General features: G+C 38.1%; 1 protein-coding gene across 5 annotated transcripts in view; it reads left to right on the forward strand.

Moving 5' to 3' along the window:
• Positions 1-10898: 10898 nt before the first annotated feature.
• The window catches only part of LOC122653815 (probable ADP-ribosylation factor GTPase-activating protein AGD14), a 31211-nt gene continuing 17589 nt past the window's right edge, over positions 10899-24520 (forward strand). For 3 of the 5 annotated variants that reach the window (XM_043847762.1, XM_043847765.1, XM_043847766.1), the window contains exons 1-8: positions 16386-16594; positions 16893-17012; positions 18940-19001; positions 19244-19331; positions 19456-19517; positions 19595-19691; positions 20360-20842; positions 22945-23616. In XM_043847762.1, the coding sequence (XP_043703697.1) occupies positions 16914-17012; positions 18940-19001; positions 19244-19331; positions 19456-19517; positions 19595-19691; positions 20360-20842; positions 22945-23616 (1563 nt within the window). In that variant the 5' untranslated portion in view covers positions 16386-16594; positions 16893-16913. Of the gene's footprint in view, positions 10911-16385; positions 16595-16670; positions 16765-16889; positions 17013-18939; positions 19002-19243; positions 19332-19455; positions 19518-19594; positions 19692-20359; positions 20843-22944; positions 23617-24520 lie in introns of those variants that run through there. The other 2 variants (XM_043847764.1, XM_043847763.1) reach the window with 2 other exon arrangements.

Here is a 24520-nt window from a genome sequence, read left to right on the forward strand (position 1 = left end):
GCCAAAGGTTTCCACTCTCCAGCTTCTTGGGGTTATGTGGAAAAGAAACTTCTGCTGGGTTACAATCCTCCCCCTCCCTACCCCCCACCCAAAAAAAAAAAAAAAAAAGTGTAACAAATGTGTGTTTTGCATCATATTCAGTGGATTGAGTACTTAAATGAAGATATTGTTTAATTGTGGGATCTAGGAATCCCCATCATATTAAGTGTAGAGTCCCCTAGAAACCGGCTTATTGTAAATTCTTGGTTCCTCCCTCACCCCTATTGTTGGATCGACTTTTCTTTTGCGTTTCTTTGGTCCTTGTGCCTTGTATATTCTTCCTCTTCTGGGCTTCTTTGTTCTTTATTCAACCCAAAAAAAATTATCAATTGAAATAATTTATCCTTGTAATAGGGAAGTATAGAAAAAACAACCAGAGGATCCTTAAGTATCTAGAACGATAGAATGTACGGCTCAAGTCAGTTCCTTTTTGTCTTAGAGAGTGGATTATGATCAAACTCCTTGTGTCCAATTCAATCACTTGATGAGGTATACACAAATCTGATCAGTCACATGCAGCGCACAACCTATTTAACTCTTCATGGATGGGATCTCCTAGAGAGTTAATGAATGCACCATTTGTTAGCTTGTGAGTGAGCTCCAAAAGCCAACAACCCATTTGAATAAGATACTACTTATACTTGTAAAATATGAGAAATCTGTAGTGGTTATTCCTTGTAGAGTCTTACCATACATGTCCACTAGCGTGCAACACTTGGTTCAAGAGTTTGAGGAAGGACTGAAAAGATTGAAATAATGGTAATAGTATTTAGTCTGAAATCATTGGTATAGTATTTAATCTGAAGAATCTTTCCTTTATCTTGAATCAATGGTATACGAACCTCTTTGGAACACCTCAACAGTTTGTGGTGCATGTATCTTACCTTGATTTCATAATAATACAGAGACAATAGAGAGAATCTGCTCTCACATCCCCGGAAACCCAAACTCTAAACAAACCCAACGCTATTAAATTACACAGGAAAACATCTTGCCACAGTTACTTGCAAACCATGTCAAGTTGAATACATATGAAATTCGGACATGTTTTTTGGACATTTTGCATTTGGAAACACACGCCACTTGATGTCACCCGTAAATGTGGCCGCCGCGATTTGATTTTACTATTGGACACGGCACGGTCTACCAGATGTCTAAAAAATCACTGAAATAGCCAATAAATACTCCGAGATATTATCATTAAAAGAAGGGAAATAAAAGTATTTATGATGGAAGGTCTACAAAGTACAAACTGTTTAGAGGAAAGATACAAATAATTGCAAACTGACTAACCTTGGTACCCTCCGTGGCTAACATAGTTGCTAGCCATTGAATTAGCCTAACAACATCCTTGATAAAGCTAACTTTCTATTCATACTTAACAAACTCATAGCCTAGGCTAACTCTCATCAGCCAATTAATTAGCCAACCACATCTATCCTTCAAGAAACAACAGTTTCCATCCCTGTTATTGACCTGCCATTTGTTAAAGAGTCTTGTAGACCTCCTTGGTCCAATTGAACTTTTCTATATTGCTATTTAATAAGTTTTGTTGAACTTGTACTCTAGCGGTGCATGTTTACGACTATATTTTGAGGCCTTTGAAAATGAAAGGAAAAATAGATTTCTGTTATTTTCAACCAGAATTGCACTCATACCAAAAATAATTAAGATGGTTGGTTAGTACAAACGTGGCTTCTTAGGAATTTATTCTTGCCTAATTCAGAAGCATTTCAGTACATATAGTGCTCTAATATAGCTCAAACCAAACTCCTCACAATGTATACCCAATACCATCAATGTCTTCATAGGCAAGCAATAATAAATTAAAGTTTAATGAAAACTCAATATGAACCCAAGGCCCTCAGGCATATGTCAAAGCTCAAGGATGATTTAATGTGAACCAAATTATAGTTGCCAATGGTGAAAAGTAATCTCATATCCCTCTCTTACAGGTACCATGACTGAGTTACTTGTCAAAAAATCAAAGGCATTAAAGATGAAAAATCAAGTAAAAGATGTGATTGTGAATTTGAAGGAAAACAAACCAACCAGTGATGACTGGAGGAAAGCCAAGGATTTGATGCAAAAATGATAATGAGGCTACTAACAACTAGGATACCTCAATGCCTACTCGTGGCAAGGTGTTTGACAATTAAATCAGCTCCCTTCAGTTTCTCTATAACTTTTGTTTTCTGTTTCTTAAGAGATTTTTGTTTTAATGAGAATTTCTCATTACAGGGAAAAGAACCGGTCACATCCGATATGGGGTCTAGTGCACAAGGCTTCTGCTACTACAGGTTTGGGGAGAAGCAAATATGCAGAAAAAAAGCAGACCTTGCATCCCTCATGCACAAAGTCACTTATCATGGAGATTTAAACAAACTAAAAGAATTGATTGGAGAAGGGGTAGATCCAAATGAAAAGGACTGTTATGGAAGAACACCCTTAATTGGTAAGTAATCAATAAGCAGAGGTTTCCGTGATATTTTAGTAAATGTGTTCTATGTCAAGCAAATGTTTTCATAACTGAAATTTATTGCTTAAAAAGAAAGATTTTGATTTCCACAGCATCACACAGCATCAAAAGGCTTTCTACAGATTACAAGATATCTTCTTGATCTACAGGGTGTAGAAATCAATATTCCAGGTAACCCTCTCAAGTTTTCTAGCCTTGCTATTTTCTTTCAGAGTATTTCAATATTCTTTTGAACTACATGATGGATTTATTAAGAAGAATGCTTTATTTAATTTTTGATCTGTTTAAATTTCTGTCATTAGACAAGTTTGGAAGTACGCCTCTACTGGAAGCCATCTGGAATGGACATTGCAAAGTGGCAGAAGAACTCATGGAAAAAAAGGCATTTTCAACGGACAAGTCAATTTGTTACCGTCTTTGCAATGCTCTTATTAGGCAAGAGGAAGATGTTTTGGAAAGGGTATTCCATAGTTGTCACGGCGTCACGGCAATCCAAGTCGGTGGAGGGGTGTCACGTCGATATATCGACATGTCGCCGCCATGGCGTTGCCATGGCGAGCATGTCGACCATGTTTTATTTTTTATTTTCTCTATTTTTAATGTCATTTAGTATGCTATAATATATGTCCTATAACATAAAAAAATCAACATGAAAGTGTACTACTAATATACTATGGTTTAACTCATGAAAGTGTAATAACTGTTAAATTAGTGAATAGTGAATAGTGATGGACTACTGCCTGTAATAACTATTAAATCCCTCCCCCCTTTGTCTCTCGACTCTCTCCCTGTCTCTGTGTGTGTAAGTGTAACTGTGTATGTGTGGGCCTGTGTGCAAGGTAAGAAGAAGAAAAAATAAAAAACAAACACCTTCTCTGTGACTGTGCAACCCTGCAACTGCAAGGCAAGAAAAAGGAAAAAAAAAAACAAAAAACAGAGATAGTTCGGCTGTAATAAATCCCTCCCCCCTACTGTCTCTCGACTCTCTCCCTGTCTCTGTGTGTATGTGTGCACTGTGCAGGGCAAGAAGAAGAATAAGAAAATAAAAAAAAAAACCGAGAGGACTATGGTTACAGCACTGACTGGAATAAATCCTTCCCCCCTCTATCTCTGTGACTGTACAAGCAAAGAAGAAAAAAGAAAAAAGAAAAAAAAACCAAGAGGAGTCGAGGACTACTAACTGAAATAAATCCCCCCCCCCCTCTGCCTCTCGACTCTCTCCCTATCTTTGTGTGTGTAAATGTGGTTGTGCAAGGCAAGAGAAAAAAAAAAGGATACTACTAGCTGTAATCACTACCGGAGGTTGGGAGGAGAAGAACTGAAGAAGAAGAGGTATGCCTGGAAGGAGGAAGCAAGGCAAGAGAAAAAATTAAAAAAAAAACGATACTACTGGCTGTAATCACTACCGGAGGGTGGGAGGAGAAGAATTGAAGAAGAAGAAGACGAGGTTTGCCTGGGAGGAGGAAGAAGATCCAAATTTAAAAAAAAATAAAAATTTACTTACTTGGAGAGTTAGAGTCTTGGAGATTGTTGGAGAACTAGAGAAGTTCGAACTACGAACTTGTTAGAAGGCTGCCGAGACTCGAGAGTTGCAGGAAGCGAGGAAGTTACCGTTGCCGGAGTCACGATCCCTCTCCTCTCGATTTTCCCTTTTGCGATTTCTATTTCCCCCCATTAGGGTAGAAGTTATTATGTTTAATATTTTTAAGTTTTATGATAATGTGTATTGCAGGTGTAACTTGAAAAGTTACACCTCCAATACACATTAACGAAAAAGCATCTAAGTTATTAAATCGTTTTTTTTAAAATATATATATATATATATATATATATATATATAAACCTGACTTTTATACATTAAATGTTCAAATATCGGTCGACATACCCATATATCGTGGTAGGGGTGTCAACGGGCCGGTTCGGGCAGGTTTCGGTTCGGGCTTTTTCGGTTTCGGTGTGACTTTTATAGAAACCGAAACCAAACCATTAAGAAATATTCGGTTTCGGTGCGGTTTCGGTTTCGGTGCGGTTTGGTTTCGTGTCGGTTTCGATTTATGATAACGGGTTGATATCGGTTTGGATTCGGTTTGGTACCGGTTTTATATAACTAGTAAGGTCCGGTTAGTGCAAATTTTTCTTCTCTTTCTCTTTTAAGTACATAAAATATTTCAAATACAATGCATCTTTGTATCCTATGTCCTATGGCCTATGGATACAATTGGTTGGGTAATCACTAACAAAGGATATGAGATAAAGTGAGAAACTATCACAACACATTTAGGGGGCAATGGGGCATTTGGCATTTACTGATTTACTCGTTTATCGGGTTAAGTCGGTTCGGTTTGGGTTCGGGCTTAACGATTCGGGCTACCAGTGCACCGTCGAGCTAACCCAAACCAAACCAAACCAAACCGTTTGCCTTTCTGGATCCACAAGCCGAACCGAACCATTAAGAGTTCGGTCCGGTGTGGTCCAGGCTCATTCGGGCCGGTTTCATCGGTTCGGGTTGGGTATTGACACTCCTATATTGTGGTATGGCATCCACAGCGACGCTATGGAAGCCATATCGCTCGATATTTATACATATACCATGGCGGACCTCGATATGCCCTTTCCCCAGCGCCAGGACGCCATGACAACTATGGAGTATTCAAATATAAAATAGATCCAAACATGCCTATCGACAATCAAAGAACGCTGCTTCAGGAGGTTATGTGGAGTGGGAAGAGTGTTGATAAATGCTGGTGCCTCTATATCCATAAAGGACAGGCATCTCTGGATTCCTTTTATTGTTTCAACATAAAAATATTTTAGAAGATGTGATTGAAATCAATACAAAATTGCATAAGATTTTAGAAAAGGAAAAATATTTAACTAAAATGCAATTCTAAAAGTTATAATATAATTTTGGGAAGCAGTTTTCTGTACGGGAGTGTGGCCTACGCCAGCACTCCCATGTGTCTATCTCTCATCCTTAAAACAATGTGGCAGAGATGTCTTTTCACATGGGGAGGAGAGAGATAGACTCATGGGAGTGCTGGCATAGGCCACACTCCCAAACAGAGAACTTTTTCTCTATAATTTTTATAATAAATTAAAGGGAAAAGTACATGCCCCTATCCTATATTATGGCCTAATTACACATTCCTCTTTGGATTTTCCCCAATTACACTCAGACCCCTTTGGCTGACGGTGTTAGTCTGCTGTTAGTTATTGATTCGAAAAGACAATTTTACCCTTGTATTAAAACACTAAAAAGTGAATTACAATTCCACTCTGGTCCATGTAACATGACCCTTTTACCCTTCTCCTTCTCCTCTGCATTGCCGCAGTCAGCGGTCAAGCCCTGGCGGCTGCACCAACTACCAAACTGGCACCAGCAACTACTCCGATTGCACCAGTTTCATCACCATCCACTGCTGCAACTGCGCAGACCACGCCCAAAAACCCAGACCCAATAGGGACACCAACACCGGTATCGACGGTTCCAACCCGTCCTTTTTCCATTCCCTCCACCCGCTTTTCCCACCCCTCAGTTGCTGTTCCTTTTTCTTCTTCATTTCGCTCTGAAAATGGTTTTAATCCCCTGATTTCGGAAACAAGGCAAAAGGGGTATGGATCTGGGTTCCTTAAGCAAGAGCTATGGGCCTGCGGAAGATGATTGGAGGACCTTGAAAATGGGCAGAACTGATGAACTCTAACACATCTTGTAAAGGTGTTGAGAGTTATTTTGCAGCAGGAATAACTCTCAACACGTTTGCTAAATTTTTAAGCTTAGCGGTCAAGATAAAACTTAAAAATTCTATAAAGCTTGAAAATGGGCAGAACTGATGAAACTCTAGCACATCCTTTAAAGGGGTTGAGAGTTATTCCCAATTCTTTTTTTGGCAGAATTTTTAAGTTTATCTTTCCTGTTTTTTAGCTCCCCATCAACAGTGAGCCCAACGTCATCAGAAAGCACATTCTCATAAAAATTTGATCGCTTTTCTGGTAACCATTCTAAATGAATGCCATGTACTCATGCAGTCATGCCTATTAATGATTTTAGGCTTTTCTGTCCTTAACACACGGCGGATTCAGTTGGAGAGGGTGGTATTTGCAATAGAGGATCCCACACTCATCTTACTGGTAAACATATTCCACCTATTTGTGTGGAAGTCTAGTTTGTGCTCACTGTGAGAGTTGGGTTGAGCTGTGCAAGAGGTCAGTATAAGAATTGTTGTTGCCACTATAGTTCAGGCTTTTAGAACCCAAAAACTAGTTAGGATTTTATTCTTTGACTCTTCAAAACTACACAACATAAGAGTTAAGAAGCATATATATAAATACATTCGCACTTCACCTATGGACCATTCTTCACAAAAGCTCAGGTGCAATGGTAAAAGTTTGATTTTTTACTTAAATTTGATTGGTCTATTGGATAATGGACTATGAAAGAAGCCTAAAAAAATCACTTCCCACCATCAAGTTTGACTAAAATTTGTGATCTTGGCATTTGATCAATGATCTGCTGATTTTCATGCTTTGCTTTCACAGTCTCAGCTTCAATACTGTCCTTCAATGTTCTTGTTTTCAACCACTTCTCTTGATTTATCCAAGGATAGGTAGCTCATTCAACTAACCAAGAAAGCTTGAGCAATTTAATATCCAGAGTCTATGATCAGTGATTTAAAAATCAGATTTGTATCAATTGGATTGGACGATTTGGATCGGAATCGGCCAAGGAGCTAGAGCAGGAAGGGGAGGGAAAGCCAGGATTGCAGCCGGAGAGGGAGAGGGAGGGATTGTTGCAGGCTGCAAGTTGTAGTTGGAGGGGAGGGGGGAGGGGGGAGGGGGTTGGGTGGAGAGAAACAGGGATAGCAGACCTGATATTCTGATGTCCTCTGCCATTTAGATAGTCGATCGATATGAAGTCCAGCTATAATTTGACGGAAATCCAGCAACAATGAGGCATTCTCAGGGCTCAATTCGAACTCTGGCAATGTCTATGCTAACAGATGAATGGGTGCTCTGCTAGGAGTTGCTATGGTAGGTCAGGTTAACATGGTCGTGGGAGCTGCTCTGAGTGAGTTTTGAAGTCTTGGAGGATGGAGAAGACGTTGGTGACTCCAAGTAATAGGCTCAAAGATCACTCCCAACTAGCGATTCTCCCAACAATCGGCTAATCAACTAAAAAGGGACCATAGTTGGCACATCGTCTAGGTGACCCAAGGCGTTGGAGGGGGGCCTGGATGCTAGGCGACCCTAGTTGTCATTTGTCAAGGTACATGGATGCCTAGGCGATGCATTGATAACTATGCACAGGACTCACGGAAATGATTGCATCTGCGTCTTCATATGCGGTGGGAAGCCGATTCTCCGGTGAAAGGTTAAGCTCACATAGATGACGAAGCAGGGTGTCGTAGCGGCAAGGAGAGTGTTGAAGGGGAGGGGGAGGGTTGCAGCGGCAAGGGACTTTGATTAATCATTTCTTTAAGAAAAGAAAAAAAACTCTGTTCACAGCCAATCAATTATCAATCCAAATACAGAATGATTCAGACTGATTCTGGTCCAATCAGGATTGATTCGGATCCTGATTCCATTCATTGAAACGCTGACCATGATTCTGTTTTACACTTAAAACACTGAAATGGATACATTTTTTTGGTTAAAACTGAAATAGACACATTGTATGAAGTAAACCTAAAGAGGAAACCAAATTGAAGTAATAACATGCAGTGTAGTGTACAACGTGAATATTCAGATTATACATTTATTTGACAGGTAAATTCTGTGAAAATGTAATAATTTTTTGATATTTTGCAGGTGGGGAAAAACTCCATTGGATGTCGCCCGAGCATGTGGTTCCTCTGAAATGGTTACGCTACTGGAAGGGGAGCAGTCTTCCGGAGGTATTGTCGTTAAAATATTTCCCCCCTCTTTGTCGAAATAAAGTAAAAACTGTGATGGAAGGTCTACAACTCTACAAAATACAAACAGTAAGAGGAAAGATACCAAATAAATGCAAACTGACTAATCTTGGTACCCTCCATGGCTAACATTATTGCTAGCCATTGAATTAGCCAATACATCCTTGATACAGAAGCTTTCTATTCATACCCATCACAATGAATTAGCCAACCACATCTATCTTTCAAGAAACAAGAAGAGAAATTTCCTTCCCTGCCAAGTGGTCAAGGGTTCGAGTATCTGGAAACAGCCTCTCCGCAAAGCTGAGGTAAGGTTGCGTGCATTATGACCCTCCCTAGACCCTGTAGTAGCGGGATCCTCATGCACTGGGTATGACATTTTTTTTATAGACCTCCCTGGGCCAACTGAACTTTTCTATTTAGCTATTTTATAAGTTTTTTTGAAACTGGTACTCTAGACGTGATCGTGTACGGCTATTTTTTGAGGCCTTTGAAAACGAAAGGAAAAACAGATTTCTCTTCTTTGCTCTTCTTTGCAACTAGAATTGCACTCATACTAAAAATCATAAAGATGGTTATTACAAACATGGCTTCTTGGGAACTTATTCTTGCCAAATTCAGAAGCATTTCAGTAGATATAGTGCTCCAACATGGCTCAAACCAAACTCTTCACAATGTATACCCAATACCATCAATGTCTTCATATGCAAGCAATAATAAATTAAAGTTTAATGGGTACTCAATGTGAACTCTGGGCCCTCAGGCATTGTCAAAGCTCAGGGATGATATAATGTCAACCATATTATAGTTGCCAATGATGAAGGTAATCTCTCTCTCTCTCTCCACCCCCCCCCCCCCCAATCCTTGATCATAATAAGGAAATGGAGAAGCATAGGAAAATAGAATGCATTCTCAATTTCTCACACATGCATGCTTCCATTAATGTCATACTTATATACACTAAACCTGTACAAATCACACAAGTTTGATTCTTTTCTGTTTAGTAATATTTTAGTGTCCCGTGGTTATTTTGTGGTTATTGTTTATAAATGGGAAAGAGAAGTATTGGGTGGGGGGGAGAAGGGGAGTGAGGGATAGGGGAGAGATGGATAAAATAAATCTAAAATATCAAGTAAAAAATCTTTGATAATTTTTTTTTTCTGGGAATTGTAAAAATTGTTATTATTAGAGTATCTTGAAAAGGAATTGGATATTATAAGTTGTTCCTAGACTGGAGAAAATATGGGGATGATAGAGCCATAGAGGCATGTGTGTATGAGAGAGAGAGAGGGAGAGAGTGTGTATGTCCTATTTTCTTAATTTTTGAGGTGATATTGCTTCCTATAAAAGAGGCAAGTGAGCTGGCAAGAGAGAATGTGCTTATCTTCTTGATATGGATAAGTGAAATCGATTTTAAGAAGATTTGATATGTGTGTGTGTGAGAGAGAGAGAGAGAGAAAGAGCATGGTTTAAGTGCAAGGTATCGGATTGGGGATTGGTCACCCAAGAAACCGATATGGATCAGGCCGCATTGGACGGTTTGCCTTTGATTTTCCTTAAAAGTCATTTTTTTTTAAAAAAATTTACCCTTGGTCCATACATTTCCACCAATAAGGATTCAGCCAGGTATCGGGACCGGCCTGTGCCGATACTGATTCGGATCGGCCGTATACCATGAGAGAGAGAATATAAAAGAAACAAATTAGAGTAGTGTATTGCATTAGGAAGCTAGGTACTTTCTTAAAAATGATCATCTAACGTGTGAGAGAAAATTAAGTCAAATACTTAAAAAGGTTAATTAGAGGATGGTAGATAATGTGTGTTGAAAGAAGAATTCTAACTCTTTCTCCTTATTTTGTTTCTCTTTAGCCTTGTGTCCTTTGTTTTTTTTCTTTTTTTTGCCCTTGCAATGCAATGAGCGGATTTATTTTTGTTGTAGCAACATACTCCACAAGTGCTGATAAATATGATGATGTGGCCATTATTACATATCGCCTCAGTTTGCTAGTATCATTTTCTGTAATCCTTAAACACTTTACAATTGTAACCTATGCATGATCCTAGGGATATTGGATTGTTGATTATGCCTCGCATGATGACTTTTGAAATTTGATATAAATCTGGATTGTGCCATTGCAGCTGCATTGTATTACCAACTAAGATGAAGAAAAAGCTCTTTTGATTTGCACTCACCAAAACATCTTTTGGTTTTGCTTCTGCCCTGTTTTTTCGTCACCATCTTGTTTTCTTTGGGATTCTTAATATTTCTAGGCTATGAAATCATCTTGTGTTTCGTTATAATCAAGCTGTTACTTCAATTTCTAAGTCTCTTTTGATTTCTTACAAATAAAAATATTTCTGAATGTCAGTAATGAACTTAGAAGATCTCTCGAAAAGGGTGGCACTAATGAATTACTTGTGCCTATGTAGTTTGTACAGTTCCTTTACCGTGCGCTTTCTCTTTAAATATGTAAAGAATTTGAGTTAATGCCTCATGGGTTTAGTTCTGAGTATGTCACAGAAATTTCTTGTAGTACCCCCATTATTTTAATTTAATTGTCATGGATTAGGAGCTCTGGTTTAACTATGTTTCATCTCCATGTTTTTATGTAGAACTAGATAGGGTGCTCTTCAAAATGGAGCAACATGTTTCCTTTCACTGCTAGCCTAGTTGCACATTGAGTTGTTTTGGACCACACTTTTTGAGAATATTGCATCGAGCAGTTATACTTTCCTCTCTCCAAGCATATTGAAATAGCCGGAAACAGCCCCAGGTCTTGAAATATACCAGCAAATGGTTATCGGACCATCATGTACTTCAAACTTGGTAGTGGTTGAGCATGATCAATGTCGGCAGTCTGGGGATTGCATGGGTTCATTCTATGGCATCAGAGCCACAAAGCCAATATTCCAAAATAATATCTATCAGAAATGGACCAATTCTCCTCCTCTCTTTAACACAAGATGCAAAAACATGAACTTGTACATGCTTTATATTTATGCATCTCTTTTCAGCAAATGGCCTCCAACGACCATCACCAGAATTACTCACCCCCCCCCCCCCCCATCTCCATGCATGCAGATGTGCGCACACACGCATACACATAGACAACAACAAACTCAGCCTTATCCCAATTTAATGGGCTCGGCTACATGGATCAAAACAAAACAAAGTAGGTAAAACTGAGGTCTAACAAAGAATAGGGGAATGAAGAAGTGGGAAAAGAGGGATGGGGAATGAGATGAGAACTGGAAAAAAGGAAAATGATAAATGAAAGATTGAAAATAAAAGAACGATGAAAGATGAAAGTAGGAGGAAAGAGGCACAACCCCATATGGACTGAAAGCCAGATCTTTCTGAAAATTGTCCCCAACCCCATTATCCAAGTCATCTGGTCTAGGGAGAAAGAAAGTTTCTTGGATGTGTAGTTGACATAGCTTGGTTTATAGTCGTTGGATTGGGATAATTTATTATACACACGTGGATTTGAAGTAGATATTAATCTAATAATTAAATACTGATTTAACAAGTAACCCATCACTACTTCTTGGAACACCACTCTACAATCCAGTGACCCACCCAAGTTCATCAGAAAGTCCATCATCAATGCAAAGAAGGGGACTTGGACTTGAAAAAAGAAGATTTGACATTGGAATTCAGGGAGAGAGGCCTCTGACCTTCAATGTCCCCTTTGCAGTTCCATTTCTAAAACCATCAGAAGCCATGATTTAAACTCCTTGAATAGCTAGTTCCTCATTAAAGTCTATATGTCTAGCTCCTCTTAATTAATGGTGTGTAATGTTTTGAGTGTTTAATAATTGTTGTTAGTTAATTGGGTACTATACGCTGTGCATAAGAGGAGTCGGGAGATTGTTGGGTGTATCAAATACTGTAGATGCCATTAACACACTCAAAACCGTGTTCCCTGGATTCTAATACCAAAATATTAACTAATTGCTTGTGTTTGATTGTCTGTATAACATGCTTTCTGGTTTAATTATATAGAAAAGGAAAGTATTTTTGTTTTGATAGAAATTTTTTCGATACTAGAAGGTAGAAGAATACTGCTAACCTTTCTGTACAACTGAAATATTACTAAAGCGATCTTAAGCCTACAATGATAAAAAGATGTAGATTACCTAGAGTGATTAAATTTGTTTTGCCAAATGTTGTGTCCCTACCCCCATTTGCAGAAACATATACAAGTTATGGAAGAAAGCCACAATCGGATCAGTGATTTACCAGATTGGATAGTAAGTACACAACGAAAATTACTTTCATAGGATTATTTTGTATTTTGTATACTGCGATGGCTGCCTTGCCCTTCATCACATGAATCTGTGCATGTACTACTATGTAGTAGATAGTGATGAAAGGATATGCTTCTCTAGACATTGTGAAATGTATTTTTATCCAATTATTTATGTGTTTATATATTCTTTAAACATTTTTTTATAGAAAGATCATAGTTCTATTTTATTTCTAGTGTTGAAATGGAGTGTTAACAAATGTGTGTTTTGCATCATGTTCAGTTCATTGAGTACTTAAGATGAATATATTTTTCAATTGTGGGAGCTAGGAATCCCCATCAGATGAAGTGTAGATTCCCCTATAAACTGGCTTATTGTAGATTCTTGGTCCCTCCTTCACTCCTAGTGTTGGATTGGCTTTGTCTTTTGCCTTTCTTTGGGTTGTTTATATTTTGTTTTCTTTGGCTATTTGCCTTGTATATTCTTCCTCGTCGGGGCCCCTTTGTTCGTTCTTTCTTGGTAATTAATTATTATTATTCAAACACAATAAAAAAATCATCAATTGTAATAATTTCTCCTTGTAATAAGGGAGTATAGAAAAAACAACTAGAGGGTCCTTAAGTATCTAGAAAGATGGAATGAATTGCTCAAATCAGTTCCATTTCTTCTTAGAGAGTGGTTCATGATCAAACTCCTTTTGTGTCCAATTCAACCACTTGATGAGGTATATACACACACACACACACACCTGGACAGTTACATGCAGCACAGAACTTGTTTAACTCTTCATGGATGGGCTCTCCTACAGAGTTTGTTAATGCACCATTTGTTAGCTTGTGAGTGAGCTCAAAGAGCCAACAACCCATTTGGATAAGAAGCTACTTACACTTGTAAAATATGAGAAAACTGTTGTGGTTATTCTTTAACGGTCTTATTAAACATGTCCACTAGCGTGCAACACTTGGTTCAAGAGTTTGAGGAAGGCCTCAAAAGATTGAATCAATGGTATTTGCATTTAGTCTGAATCATTGGTATAATATTTACTTTGAAGTGTCTTTCCTTTATCTTGAAAAAAATGTGCGCTTTTGCACCTGACTTCCGTTTCTCTTACTATTGTAATGTGTCTGTATCTCATACTATTGTACATTTGTAATGTGTATTATGCTGATCATTAGCTGATGGAGATAGGATAGGCTTCCACTTTTTTTTCTCAAGTATTTCATTTACTAAGTTATGTTGGTCTTATTAATTTATAAATATTGTGTAGGAATTGGAGGTTCCGTTGGATCGGCAACAGGAGCAACAGCATTATCGACTAGAGAAATAAAACTCTCTCATAATATTCGAAATTGGCAACATAAGGAACATTTGAAATTAGTTAAGATGGAAAATCTTTGTTTTATTTCAAAGAAAAATAAATGACTCTACTAGGCAGCACTAATATGTAGGGATATTAATTTCTTTGAATTGATATTGTTTCCCTCTTATGTACATTATTATCATCTACTTTGTTACGTGCCTGGACACTCTTTGGACTCAGTTCTGTTATTTTCCTTACCAGCTTGAATGGAATGTCATTAAACTCATCCGGCCAGTTGGTAAGATCAAATAAGCAGTGCATTAATAGTGGATGTTAAGCCATTGTATGATTCTTGTGAAGTAAGACCTTATAAAACCCATTAATTTTCCGTCCCCATTTAAACTAATATAAATTTTCCATTGAGCACAAAGTCCAATTCTTTTTGTTCTTTCTTTAATCAATTGTCCCACACCCAAATTGTAGAAGAGGAAGTAACGGGGACCGGAAAACATATACATGAACTCTTTCTCTTTTGATCAAGTAAGACCAGAGCTGATCTTGGTCATTTTCCGTGCAACCTAGAACAGTGAATGGAATGGATGTATAGATACATACTTGTCTTCCTATAAATTCAAACCAGGTATGGAATGAAGGCATTTTTTGTATGGACCACAACTACAAAATTTATAACATCTGGATCGTACAAAATTAGGTGCTTCTAGTGGACAGTCAATAAAAGTTATTCAGTGATCACACAAGATTTGTATCAACCAGAAGGTTCAAGTTCTACACTAGGCAGGAGTACGAAAGCGCTCATCAAAAAGCACTTTGAAAGTTGTCAAACACCTCATCCCAGAGATAAAAACAAGTGAATAATAAGTTACTAAGAGCATGTCAAAAATTAGGAAGCCTTTATCAAAAGCATTCTGGAAAGTTTGCAAACAACAAACAAATGGGTAAAGGATCATCTGCTTATGATGGTTTACTACTCATGCTTGCTGATGTCTTCAAAAGGCATGAAAAGGCATCTGAGATACATGGTTAGGATAATATCTACAAGGGAAAATTTGATATGTCCACCAAAGTATTCTCATACTGATGTTCTCTGTGTCGCAGCACAAGCTGCACCCATACACATGGGCTTGCCATTCAGGGGGCAGGGTGGTTATTGCGCCCACCCCCATGCGTCTGGGCGCAGCTTGCGCCCTCTATATATATATATATATATATATATACATAGATTTGACAAAAATATGGTGTATGAACTTTTATAGGATACATAGATATATATGGGTTGGGGTTTTCTTGTCTGTCCTCCCCATATAAGAATTTTTTGAGGGATTTCTTTTGGACCATTGGATCTGAACACCAAAATCCTATGTGTTGATTTGGAATAAAATAATATATGATTTTACGAAATATGTGTTGCAAGAAATAATAGTATACAATGTATATACGTATCGCTAAATCCATCTTGTATTTCATCATTTCCTTTTCTTGTCAACCCAATCCACAATATATGGGATCCACCCTCACAAGTTTCTCACTTCTTTTTATCCAACAAACAAATGGGACCTAAAGAAAGTTATAGAAAAGCAAATAAGAGGATAGATGCTTTATGTCCTTAACAACCTCTTGGATATGAAGGAGAATTGCCTTCAGGGCTTGTTTAGATAGGAGATTACTCCTTTGTTATCTGATTCGATGATTAAGTGATCCACGGCTTGGCCTATACCCTCCAATAGACATCGAATGGCCATAGCCTCACCGACCATTTCCACTTCAGATTTAGCTACCGTGAATACCACCAATGGACAAGTTTCTCATCTCTTTTTTGTTTGGTGCATAAAATACCACCAGATGGACAAGTGGACGATGGGCAATAAGGGGTACTGTAGTCATTTCACTGTAGTGTTCACAAATCCAAACCGAGATTCCGACAGGAGCACAAGTGTTTTCACTAATTAACGGGAATTTCCAAGCGGATCCAATTTTACCACTGTCAATTCCCGGAATCTCGTGACCCAAATATACACCCCATAGTCGACACAGAATCAGCACCGCTATAATGATATCTGGGATGTACGGTTTAGTACTTTAGTTTTAATTTGACTTGTCGTGTTTCAATAAGAGCCATTCAGGTGATGAGATGCATTCCTCCGTCGGATTGGCATCAATGGATAAGAGGTGGGACACATGAGTTAAATCGCTTCCAATCTAGTGTCAGAAGACACTTCTCTCATGGAGGGTCCATTATTGTATCGTTGTAAAAGAAAATGCAAAGTAAAGCTTTGTAGTTTACAATCTCCGGAACGGCAAAAACCGGTCGTTCATCGGCAAAACCGGCAACGTGTCCTGGGTTTGACCGCAGCGAAGAAGAGAATCTTTCTCTCTTTTTCTCTCTCTCTCTCTCTCTCTCTCAAATCTCAATTAGGAAAATTGAAAATATAGATTTTGCTGTACAAATCGTCGTTTCCAAACCTAAAAAAGTCTCAAAATCCCTGGAAACTTATGCATCTAGGTGATCTTCGTTTTCTCTCGTCATCTCCATCCGAGGATTCATTCAGCGTTAGCTAGGTTTCAGAAGTTGAATCCCTTGATCCAACCGCGAATCAGGTTTGTAGACGGTTTTGTCATCGTTTTACTCATCTCTCTGGGTTTATTTGAGATTTCAATCGATTCGACTTGCCTTAGCTTATCTCGGCCTGCTATATCGTCGGATCCGTTCTCAAATCTTAGAATTCGATGCGGATTTGTAACTTTGAGTTGAATTTCTTTCTTAATTAGTCGAATCTATGTTAAATATTTTTTTGATGGTATGATTTTGATTTTTAAAGCTGTATATTTGATCGGAAGTTCCCTTTTTTTTCAGCCTCAAACTTCTCTTTTCTTTTGGTGCTTTTATTGCTTGTAGGGTTTAGGGAGTCTCTGAAAAATGGGAAGTCGGATGAAGGAAGACGAGAAAAATGAGAAGATCATTGGAGGTCTCCTGAAACTTCCTGCGAATAGGAGGTGTATGAATTGTAACAGTCTGGTATGCATTTTGAATATATGTTTCTTCTGTTCTATTTTTTTTTGTTATTTTATCCACTTAATTTTGATTTAGGTGTCTTACAGTTATCATCTTTTTGTGGCATAATAACTGGGAGAGCTTATATTGCAGTGATGCACATAAACAATGTATTATAAATTCTATTCTTGTTTGTACATAATTTAGAATTTTAATTAATGATCTATTGAATAAGAGTGTAAGGAAGTTGGACAGCTGCAACATTGGAGCTTATTGGAATAAGCAAGATATAGAGATGTAAACAGATTGATTTCGAATTGAATAGGACACTATCCGCATTCAATCCGTTTAACAAAAGTAATATTCGAATTCGGTTCGTTACCCGGAGGAAATGTAAATCCTCTGTTTGAATTTGTTTTCGATTATTTACCGGATATTCAGGACATCTGGATATCTGAGTCGAAATGTGCGTAGTTGCAGAGAGAGGATATAGCCGCTGGCAATCTCCGGCAGTGAGAGAGTATCCCATGATGAAATTTACATCTCCTTATCTCAAAAGAGATCAATCAAAATTTCATTCTCTTGCTAACTATAATGAAATAAATTTAGACTGAGAAATAGAAACAACATAACATTGCTCTTTTGCTCTTCCTGAACTGTACTTCGCTGCCTGTAAATGATTATTGGACAGAAACAATAAGTAAGAAGATACAGAGAGAGAGAGATTCCAACGGTTATTTCCTTTGTCTTGATCAGCAATGATATGAGAACCCTTTGCATTCCCGGCCTGCGAGAGTTTCCTCTTTTAGTCGCTCTTCTAGTCTTCTTCCTGCCTCTTCCCCTTTGATTTGTCGATCTTATCTAGCTGCATCTCAGATCTGGAGAAAAGAAGACGAAGGAACAACAAAGAGGAAAGGAGTCGACCAACCAGAGCCACTGAACACTCTAGAATCCAAGTTCCCAAGACAAAAAAAAATAAAAAAAATGAAAGGAATGAATAAAAAACCCCTAGTACCAAGCAGCTGTGCTCCACTATCTCCACTCCATTACGGTTTTTATATTTTAATTTAAATTAATGTGGCCACTCAGACTTTATTTTTGGGGTAAACATAACACCATGTATCTTTCATCAAAAAACATAAAACCATCTAAGTGTCACCATTCCCCATATGCCATTGGTATTACCTTATAAAATATAATTTATAAAATTAATATTTATTTTATTTTATAATATTACCATTAAACAAATCGGATAATGAGATATCCGTATCCGTATCTGATTATTTCCCGGATGGATTCGGATAGTTTCTGGATAGTGATTTTCCAAATACGGATACCCCTAAACAAATATGGAAACGAATCAAATTCGTATTTTCGACTTTCCGTTTACATCTCTAGCAAGATATCTGTAATAAGTAGAACCTTTCCCCTCCATCATTACACGGTGAAAATTAAAACTTCAGACATTTGAAATCATATCTAAGAAAATTCTAATGCTAATATTTGAAGGACAGGAAAAGAGGTTTTTGGATCTAAGAATGGAATTTTTTTGAAATATGGTGGGATTCTTTTTTTTTTTTTTGTTTGGGGGGGGGTGTGACTTGGGAAATAAAAACATATATTGGACTTGCTGTGTAAAACAAAGTAGGTTTAGTTCATAGTTTTCTGTAACAGATTTTTTACTTATAAAGATTGAAGATTACAATGAAACAATGACTTCATAATTCCACTCTTCAGCAGTTTCAGCAGCTTCATCTGTTTGCCTGAATGAAGTCTCACTTTTAATCATTCCCTGTTATTTGTGTTTGTCATGTCATTTGAAACAATCTTGGGTTCATTATTCTAGTTGAAGATTATTTAGCTGATGCTCTTTGTGACATGAAAAATGCCACCTTATGATATGTTACTCAATCTAACAATTTTTATATTTTTGAGCCTTTTTGCTAATCAGGGGCCTCAATATGTGTGCACGAATTTCTGGACATTTATCTGCACAACCTGCAGTGGGATACAGTAAGTGCTAATAATCTTCTGTATGCGATTATGGATAGCCTTTTTGTTTCTGTATCTATTTTCTTTTCAACATTTTTGTTAATCTAATTGGCATCTAATGCATAAAATTGAATGTATTAGAACATTGTTGCTTTCCAGGGTTAGAATTTTGATAATACGGGAAACTACAGTCGAACATTAATATCCTAGGGCAAATTATATTGCTGACTTAAGTTTTATGATTTCATTAAAAACAATTCCAGTCGGGAGTTTACACACCGTGTAAAATCAGTATCGATGGCTAAATTTACTTCACAAGAAATCAGTGCTCTTCAAGGAGGGGGAAATGAGGTACGGTTGCATATCTATTGACAGATCAATTTGGCTCCCACCTTCCCCTTCTTTTGAATGTCTAATACTGTAATCATTCTTCTCTACTTCTCATTTTCTTAAACTGGTTGTTTTGATTTCACAGCGTGCTAGGGAAATTTACTTCAAAGAATGGGACCCACAGCGTCATTTTCAACCAGATAGCAGGTTATTATTGTAGCTCTTTTATATTCTTGAGTGATATCAACAATTGATGAAATTCTGATTCAAAGATTTGCTTCCAGTAATGTTGAGAGACTCAGGGACTTCATTAGGCATGTTTATGTGGATAGAAGATATACTGATGAGAGGAGTATTGAGAAGCCTCCTAGGGTGAAAATGGTACGTTGAACTTAGTGCAGAAGCCATTCTCCTTTTTTCTTAAAATAATTTAAACAATTCTTTGTTGTGATGTTTGATTTTGTCATGAGGTCATTTTTCTTGCCACTTGGCAGACTTGGATGAACGTGGGTGGTCCATGTGGTAGATTACCCTGGATCTGTCTCGCGGGTCAAATATCGGCCTGAAACAAGCACTCTAAATGGTTAAAACGTGAGTTCAAAGTTTCATAAAATTTCAAGGATGCTATTTCACTATAATGGAATCTAATTGTATTTTTATAATTTCTTTCTGTGGTAACTATGAACTCACTTTTAAGGCTGTTTTTGAGGCTGTTTGGTCTGAAACTTGATCCATGAGATGGGTGTGAGGTCCTCTATGACATGTACCCATTTTTACTGATATGGCAAATTGTGATGGATTCCTACTGTCACGAACATGTCTTATGAATATCATGTCCTTTTAATTTAATATTATTTTATTTGTTATCTAGGGTCACATTTGTCCTGGGTAACCTAAAAAATGGGCTTCATAGGCTGCTATAATCCACAAAATTTAGTATTTTGGGTTATAATTAATATAATCATGATGGAAAGTGTTTGAGATGTCAACTTGACCTTTTCTCTTTTAAAGCTGCCTTAGCTCATTAAAGATGCTCTATATATCAACAGGGTGATAGGGAGGATCCTCATGAAAACAAAAGGTTCGATACATATCGTGGTGGTTCTCGTAGTCCACCTTATGAGGATGCATATGAACGTCGATATGGTGAAAGATACGGTTCTGGTAATAGAAGTGATGACAGAAATTGCAGATATAGTTATGATGAAAGGCGAAGTCCTGGATATGATCAACAAAGTCAAAGGCATGGTAACTACAGAAGAACTCCCGCTCGCTTTGAAGTGGTCGATGATAGGTTTCGGGATGATAGATTTCCAAATGGCAAGAGATCTGAAGACCACAGGTCTTCTGATGGAGAGTCCAGGCTGGAGGGGAAGTCGCCAAACCGTCAAAAAGACCTGGATGTCTCCAGTCCTCCTATGGTTCGTCCTGTGAGAGATATCTTGGGGGAGGATGTTCCGCCTCTTCGGGTTGGTGAACCTCTGAAAGAGAATGGTAAGAATGTTGTGGATGTCTCAGCACGTACTACACAGGTGAAGTTCCTTCTTTGAGTGTGATTTTTACTTTCTGCCATTTAGAAAATGCTTCTAACATTTCTTTGGCCAGTAGAAAACCTAGGGTAACACATATAAGAAGACTGGGTGTGCCTCATTAGCTTTATTTTAATTTGTCGAAGTACCAAGTGATGGTTTGGTGAAATGCAGACATAATGTTCAGAAATACTGAGATAGTACGGCTTTGCATCACTCCATTATGTTCAGGCTGTCAAGCCTTTTGCTATGCTTTCTGCAGTTGTAACGTCTGTTAGTAATTTGCTGCACAAAAAGCCTGCGTTCTTCGGAATCATGAACATCTTGAGACCTCCATCATTTCTGGTTATCCTGTTGAGAATGAGTCCATATCCAAAAGTCCTTGCATTGTCATAAGTTCTCTCGGGTCTCATTGAAACTTGAAAGTTTAAAATTTGTGTTCTGCTTCAATTATCGGAGATATAATGTGATTGTAATTGCCCTGGGTCTGCAAGCTCTGTGTGCAGTGTGCCAGAGCCTTTTTCCTTCTGAGTTCTATGTGTTATCTGATATATTGTGACTAGATTCCCCCTTCTGGGATTACAACCTTTTGGAGTGCAACTCACTCAGTCTATTTCCAACAGCCTTGTGATAGGATTTGCTTAAAGCAGTGGGATCTGAGTTTGTAGCCGAAAACTGCTTAGTGATGTTTATATTGATATTGACAATGTTTTTTACTTTGAAAAACATATAATCTAGTTGTATTCTTAGTTGGTCTTGGTCATTCTTCTTTTAGTTTACGTTTAGCTTGTTGAAGCTAGCTTTGGGTGGCGGCTTAAGCTCCTGAAGTAGGGTGCCCAAGATAGCATCATAGTAAGGTTTCGAGAGGGTAAAAGAAGGGTTGAAGGGGATACTCTTTATCTGAGTAAGGGTTTGTGGGGCATTGACCCTTTGGGTTCAAAGTTTCGAGCAGCAAAGCCTTGTAGGATTTTGATCAATTAGTATCTGTGGCCTAAGAATTATATGCTGATGGTGGAGTCTTATCCCTTTTGGTAAAAGAGGAAGGATTCTGTGGAGAACAATACTTTTAGCGTTGGTATATGATTGTGGATGAGATCAGAAAAGGAGAGTTTTTGGTGAGATCCTCGATGGTATGTGAATTTAATTAAATTCAGGGATCTGAACTGATTTTGGTGTAAACTGTCTCCCTGCTCTTACATCCCTACAATTTTTTGAGTTGAACTATTAAGTTACTCATCCAACAGCAATATTTCCTCAGTTTTACAATTTTTCGGTAATACTTGAGATTGCCTGTTTATCAAGAATCTTGTTGGCTTAAGTTATTGTATGCTAGATTCAAGAATTTGTCTATTGGTCTCCATTATCAGAGTGGAAACTTACGTGTCCTTCAAAGGGTTCTTACTTGATGCAGATCAAATTAGATCAATCTGCAAGTGATGGGAGGACAAAATGCTGATCTGACTTTGTTCAGATCTGATCTCAGATCTAACAATCAAATTTTAAGGGAATAATTACAAATCTTTATAATTAGTGTCGAAGATAAAAATCATGCATAAAATAATATCAATAGTTGAGGTTGATGAGGTGGAATAGAGGAGAGAGAAAGGGTTGTCGATGGTAGGTAGAGAGACAAATTAATAATTCTTGTCTGGAAGATAGGATCAATGGAGGAGAAGAGAGGAGAGAGAGAATCTGATGTGTTGTCCCAAGAATGAAGAGGCAAAAAGTGAGGAAGAGAGAAGAACAGATGAGTCTCACAAGAAGAGAGAATCTGATTCCAATTACTTATCTAGTAAGGACTCTAATCATTCTCTTAATATAAATATTATAAACAAACTCAAAATTGAACTCTTATTGGCCTAGTGTGTCTAGCAATAGGACTCTTGGACAGCTAAGATATTTTTCTAAACTTGGACTTTAGACATGGACCCAGAGCTAACTAATACTTAATTGAAAAACTAAAATTTTTTTTGCTCCCTCCCTTTACACATAAGTTTTGATCTCTCAATTTCAGCCCATTACAAAAATACCAAACAATTAGGCCCAGCCCAAACCATTACAAAAGCCAGGCCAGTTTTATTAACCAGACTACATTATTACTGCAGAGAACTGCATCTTCCAGTAGCTTGGGATCCCTTGATGGAAATTCGGTGGAACTCAAAAGTGAAAATTCTGGAAGCTTGATTGACTTCAATGCTGATCCTGAACCTCCTATGGCTCCAGCTGCACCACAAGCACAACCAACACCACCACCTACAAGTCAGTCAGTTCCACATCCAGCAACGAGTTCATCGACTGATAGCAACAATTGGGCTTCTTTTGATTTTGCTTCTCAAGAAAAGGTATCTGAGGCTCAGTCAAATGTGAACACTCTGGAATTTGTATTGTCCCAATTGTCATCTCCAGCAGCTCCACCCATCGGCAATATTTCAACATTGCCTGTTAGTATTGGAGTGGCAACTATACCTGTTGACACATTACCACCTAGTGCTGGTCCCACAGCTGCTCCTTTAGGCATCTCAACATCACATGTTGGTGGTGCTCCTGCAGTTGCACTATCGGGTAACATGTCAACGTTTCCTGTTCGTGGCAGTGCTCCAACAGCTGCACATGGAGACATGATGTCAAGTAGTGGTGATTCCTTTGCCAAGAATACTGATGGGGGGCAGTGGCCAACCGGGCAGCAGCATCATCAGCATTCTCTATTTACTACCTCAGATAGTCAATCTACTGCACAGCAGGCCACTCCTCTAGTTAGCAGAGCTCCAAGTAATCAAGTAAGATATAATATTTCTTATCTTTTTTCTCCCAATGTTGTTGTTATAGTTGTTATCATCACCATCACCACCACTACCATTATCATTGTTAATGGGAAAAAGGTTTTCTAAGTGCTACACTCAGAGAAACTTCTCTACATGGTCTTACCTATTTAAGCCACATGCAAGGTTGATGTGGCCATTCTCTCAATGGATAGGAGACTCACCTCATTGACCAAGTGCTGAATTTGGTGGGTTAACTAAACTGTGGGGCCCAAAGGCATTGGAACTTTCCTCTTGTATCATTATTAGCTGTCCAGCAATCTTCTTCAACTTTGTTCAAAATGTTAAATTTGCAGCCATTTTTGTTGCTGTGGCAAACTCTATTTGGGCTGAAACTGACCACGAGTGGAGGGTGATGGGGCCTATTTGTGCACACAATTTGAGCATCAACTGAGCTGTCTTGTGGTAGATTCCTGACCCAGATAGTGAAGTTACTCTGGGTGACCCTCATGGGTTTCTAGAAGCACTAGGAACTAGGTTTCAGAAACTCAGATTTAACCAGAATCGTAGTGATATAAAGTGACCAGGATTGAAGAAAACTTGATAATAGTAACCAACAACTCAGATGGATGTAATCTTCTAATATAAACTTAAGGAGAAAGTTTTCCTCCACCCATAGAGGACGGTTCACCCACCATCCTAGGGTTCAAAAACCCCTTTAGGGTTTTAGTATGTTCTCAACATACCCTCCCAATGCCCTTTCCTGCTCTCTCCCGCCTCGTGGTGAATAAGATCCCATTCACCGTGGGTGGGGGAAAACTTGGTCCTGAAGCTAATAACATAATAAAAAACAACTCCTTAAAAGATGATTTGAATCCAACGGCCAGGTTAAAAGTTAGGGCAGTTTCCTATTTGAGATAGG

This window comes from Telopea speciosissima, chromosome 3 (genome assembly GCF_018873765.1).
Source record: "Telopea speciosissima isolate NSW1024214 ecotype Mountain lineage chromosome 3, Tspe_v1, whole genome shotgun sequence".
NCBI classification, from domain to species: Eukaryota; Viridiplantae; Streptophyta; class Magnoliopsida; order Proteales; family Proteaceae; genus Telopea; species Telopea speciosissima.